The sequence below is a fragment of the Babylonia areolata genome, chromosome 5 (genome assembly GCF_041734735.1).
Source record: "Babylonia areolata isolate BAREFJ2019XMU chromosome 5, ASM4173473v1, whole genome shotgun sequence".
Taxonomy (NCBI): Eukaryota; Metazoa; Mollusca; class Gastropoda; order Neogastropoda; family Buccinidae; genus Babylonia; species Babylonia areolata.
Window position 1 is genome coordinate 15,949,853 of NC_134880.1, and position 5,000 is coordinate 15,954,852.

At 45.9% G+C, this 5,000-nt stretch overlaps 1 protein-coding gene across 1 annotated transcript in view; it reads left to right on the top strand.

Moving 5' to 3' along the window:
- LOC143281963 (acetylcholine receptor subunit alpha-like 1) overlaps positions 1 to 5,000 on the top strand; it is a 163,471-nt gene that overhangs the window by 133,455 nt on the left and 25,016 nt on the right. Inside the window, exon 7 of the mRNA XM_076587311.1 lies at positions 1,604 to 2,293. Coding sequence (XP_076443426.1) covers positions 1,604 to 2,293 — 690 coding nt within the window. The remainder of the gene's footprint in view (positions 1 to 1,603; positions 2,294 to 5,000) is intronic.

Consider the following 5,000-nt stretch of genomic DNA (forward strand, 5'->3'; position numbering starts at 1 on the left):
CCATTACTTATCTCCACACAGCGCAAAGCACAGAGCCAAGACGGCACCAAGCCAAGCGTGAAATGAGAGAACGCTCCTCCCCAGATTAAATAGGTGGTGCGTTTTTACGCCCCGCTGGCTGACATTGCCATCACGTATTACCCATTTCTCTTTCCTTCGTTCTCATGGGGATTGCAGGAAGACAGTGACGAAATTGGAAACAGTCATACGAATGCCATAAGCAAGACCTAAATGTTCCCTTTCTACACATTAAACAAATTAATTTATGGAGAAACCTGGATGTACATTGTCATTCAGAACAGCTGTAAAATGTACCAGATCAGAGTTTGGCTGATGATAAGCAAACAAAGAATATGCAGACAGGCATTCGAAATGCTCTTGTTTCAGCATGAATCGAGTTACTTCAACTTGGTATTACAGATTTACCTTGACTGAAAATGGCTTCGGCAGTGTTTGGCTCAATGGGTAAGGTTTATCACGGAGTTCTTCTTCTTCTGCGTTCACTCGTATGCACACGAGTGGGCTTTTACGTGTATGACCGTTTTTACCCCGCCATGTAGGCAACCATACTCCGTTTTCGGGGGTGTGCATGCTGGGTATGTTCTTGTTTCCATAACCCACCGAACGCTGACATGGATTACAGGATCTTTAACGTGCGTATTTGATCTTCTGCTTGCATATACACACGAAGGGGGTTCAGGCACTGGCAGGTCTGCACATATGTTGACCTGGGAGATCGAAAAAATCTCCACCCTTTACCCACCAGGCGCCGTCACCGTGATTCGAACCCGGGACCCTCAGATTGACAGTCCAACGCTTTAACCACTCGGCTATTGCGCCCGTCATCACGGAGTTCAAAAGTTATCTCTTTTCCTATTCCAAGCACATTTGGCATTCAGATATGTTTATTCAATACAATTTTCTAAGCAGAAAAATTGTTAGCTTTTACTTCATATGAATGGCTCACAGAGTCACGGTGAGGGGGAGGCATCTGCTGTTGGGTTTTTTTTCCCAGCAAATTTGGAGCAGCTTGTTGTTGTCTCGTTCTTCATTTATCAGATGGATTTCCCCGTCTCCTCGACGAAGGCGGCAGTACGTCGCAGGTCCTCCAGTCCTCCGTAGAACTTCCGGGCCGCTGGGATTGGGTCGGGGCCAGGTTTTCTCTCGGAGCGCTTGGTGGAGCGGGTAGGACTGCAGCAGATGTTCTGTTGTCTGGCTGCCTGTTCTGCAGGGGCACTGCTCTGGAGCAGCTTATATTGGTCTGCCCTCACGTTCTGATACTTCCTTGAAACTGAAACTTGACACAAAAAAGGAAAGAGAGGTACAAAGGTACAAGTGCCTTTCTATTCCACCTCTTGTGGAGATGTACTAGTGCTTTTTGACTTCTTGTGTTTGTATTGTATTGCATTGTATTGTATTACTCTTTTTTGTCACAACAGATTTTTCTGTGTAAAATTCGGGCTGCCCTTCCCAGGGAGAGCGCGTCGCTACACTAAGAGCGACACCCTTTTTTTCTTTTTCCCCGCCTGCAGTTGTTTACAGGATCCAGCAGTCAGCCATTGCGTTACTGTGAAACTGGACTATTCTGAACCGCGTGTTGCAGGTGAAGTTCTACCCGTGCTGCACAGAGCCCTACCCGGACATCACCTTCAACCTGACCTTGAGGCGCCGCACCCTGTTCTACACCCTGAACCTCATCATGCCCTGCATCGCCATCTCCTGCCTGACGGTGCTGGTGTTCTACCTGCCCTCGGACAGCGGGGAGAAGATCACGCTGTCCATCTCCATCCTGCTGGCGCTCACCGTGTTCTTCCTGCTGCTATCCGACATGAACCCGCCCACCTCCCTCGTCATCCCGCTCATCGGCAAGTACCTGCTCTTCATCATGATCGTCGTCACAGCCTCCATCTTCCTCACCGTCTACACGCTGCACATCAACTTCAAGACGCCCACCACGGACCAGATGTCACCCTGGGTCAAGCGCATCTTCACCGAGATCCTGCCCCGGGCCCTGCTGATGAAGCGGCCGGACATGGAGGTCAAGAACCTCAAGATGGGCACCGCCCTGAGCAACAGAGTGCCCAACAACATGGACGGCCACGAGGTGCCCCCGGAAGGGGACTGGGGCGCCTACGAGAACCTGCGGCAGAGGCACGAGTCCGGGGAGTCCGTGGCCTCCTCCAGTGTGGACAACACGGGGGTCAGCACCAGGTTCCCCCCGGAGGTCATGGACGCTCTGAAGGGGGTCCGCTTCATCGCCAACCACCTGCGGCAGAGCGACAAGGAACTGGCGGTGAGACCCTTTGTATATCCTCTGTTCTGTGAGGCCTCTTGTTGTATGTATGATGTCACCCCTTCCTCTGTTCTGTGAGATCCCTTGTTATATGCATGACGTCATCCCTTCCTCTGTTCTGTGAGATCCCTTGTTATATGCATGATGTCATCCCTTCCTCTGTTCTGTGAGATCCCTTGTTATATGCATGATGTCATCCCTTCCTTTGTTCTGTGAGATCCCTTGTTATATGCATGACATCATCCCTTCCTTTGTTCTGTGAGATCCCTTGTTATATGCATGACGTCATCCCTTCCTCTGTTCTGTGAGGCCTCTTGTTGTATGTATAATGTCATCCCTTCCTTTGTTCTGTGAGATCCCTTGTTATATGTATGATGTCATCCCTTCCTTTGTTCTGTGAGATCCCTTGTTATATGTATGATGTCATCCCTTCCTCTGTTCTGTGAGATCCCTTGTTATATGTATGATGTCATCCCTTCCTCTGTTCTGTGAGGCCTCTTGTTATATGTATGACATCATCCCTTCCTCTGTTCTGTGAGGCCTCTTGTTATATGTATAATGTCATCCCTTCCTCTGTTCTGTGAGGCCTCTTGTTATATGTATGATGTCATCCCTTCCTCTGTTCTGTGAGGCCTCTTGTTATATGTATGACATCATCCCTTCCTCTGTTCTGTGAGGCCTCTTGTTATATGTATGACATCATCCCTTCCTCTGTTCTGTGAGGCCTCTTGTTATATGTATGACATCATCCCTTCCTCTGTTCTGTGAGGCCTCTTGTTATATGTATGACATCATCCCTTCCTCTGTTCTGTGAGATCCCTTGTTATATGTATGACATCATCTCTTCCTCTGTTCTGTGAGATCCCTTGTTATATGTATGACATCATCTCTTCCTCTGTTCTGTGAGGTCTCTTGTTATATGTATGACATCATCCCTTCCTCTGTTCTGTGAGGTGTCCTGTTATATGTATGATGTCATCCCTTCCTCTGTTCTGTGAGGTGTCTTGTTATATGTATGACATCATCCCTTCCTCTGTTCTGTGAGGTGTCTTGTTATATGCATGACATCATCCCTTCCTTTGTTCTGTGAGATCCCTTGTTATATGTATGATGTCATCCCTTCCTCTGTTCTGTGAGGCCTCTTGTTATATGTATAATATCATCCCTTCCTCTGTTCTGTGAGGCCTCTTGTTATATGTATGACATCATCCCTTCCTCTGTTCTGTGAGGCCTCTTGTTATATGTATAATATCATCCCATCCTCTGTTCTGTGAGGCGTCTGGTTATATGTATAATATCATCTCTTCCTCTGTTCTGTGAGGCCTCTTGTTATATGTATGATATCATCCCTTCCTCTGTTCTGTGAGGCCTCTTGTTATATGTATAATATCATCTCTTCCTCTGTTCTGTGAGGTCTCTTGTTATATGTATGACATCATCTCTTCCTCTGTTCTGTGAGGCCTCTTGTTATATGTATGACATCATCCCTTCCTCTGTTCTGTGAGGCCTCTTGTTATATGTATGACATCATCCCTTCCTCTGTTCTGTGAGGTGTCTTGTTATATGTATGACATCATCCCTTCCTCTGTTCTGTGAGGTGTCTTGTTATATGTATGACATCATCCCTTCCTCTGTTCTGTGAGGTGTCTTGTTATATGTATAATATCATCTCTTCCTCTGTTCTGTGAGGCCTCTTGTTATATGTATGACATCATCCCTTCCTCTGTTCTGTGAGGACTCTTGTTATATGTATGACAGTCATCCCTTTCTCTGTTCTGTGAGGTGTCCTGTTATATGTATGACATCATCCCTTCCTCTGTTCTGTGAGGTGTCTTGTTATATGTATGATATCATCCCTTCCTCTGTTCTGTGAGGTGTCTTGTTATATGTATGACATCATCCCTTCCTCTGTTCTGTGAGGTGTCTTGTTATATGTATGACATCATCCCTTCCTCTGTTCTGTGAGGTGTCTTGTTATATGTATGACATCATCCCTTCCTCTGTTCTGTGAGGCCTCTTCTTATATGTATGACATCATCCCTTCTTCCGTTCTCTTTAACGTTGTTGAACAGATAGATAGATAGATAGATAGACAGATAGATAGATAGATAGATAGATAGATAGATTTTTTTTCAACAATGTGACCCCCCTGCCCCCTAGTAACGGACTTTGGCCTTCACCTAAATGAAAAGATCGTCATCGTTATCGTTATCGCTATCGTTCTCTGTCTGTCTGTCTGTCTGTCTGTCTGTCTGTCTGTCTCTCTCTCTCTCTCTCTCTCTCTCTCTCTCTCTCTCTCTCTCATCTCAATCTCTCTCTTACTCTCACTCTCACATACACACACACTCACAACGCACACAAATTCACATTCCGTTGGAAAATTAAAGATTCATTCGTTCATTCCTTCATTCGTTCGTTCATTCATCCATTCATTCATTCATTCATTCGTCCATTCAATGCGTCTCTCACTCTCTTTCTGTCTCTTCGCTTCTCTGTATTTCCCACACTCTCTCTGGGTTTTAAAAGGGACTGTTAATTCCATTTCTAATTTAGCGCATTTTCTGCTTGGGTCACCTGTGTCATAAGGTTCCTTGGAAATGCTGTGCTGCTCAAAACAAAAGGTTTGCTTTCCTGTCCTCGTCCAGGCGTTTTGATTGATTATAATTATTCTGTCGTGTCCAGAATCAAAAGAATATTTTGAGTCAGG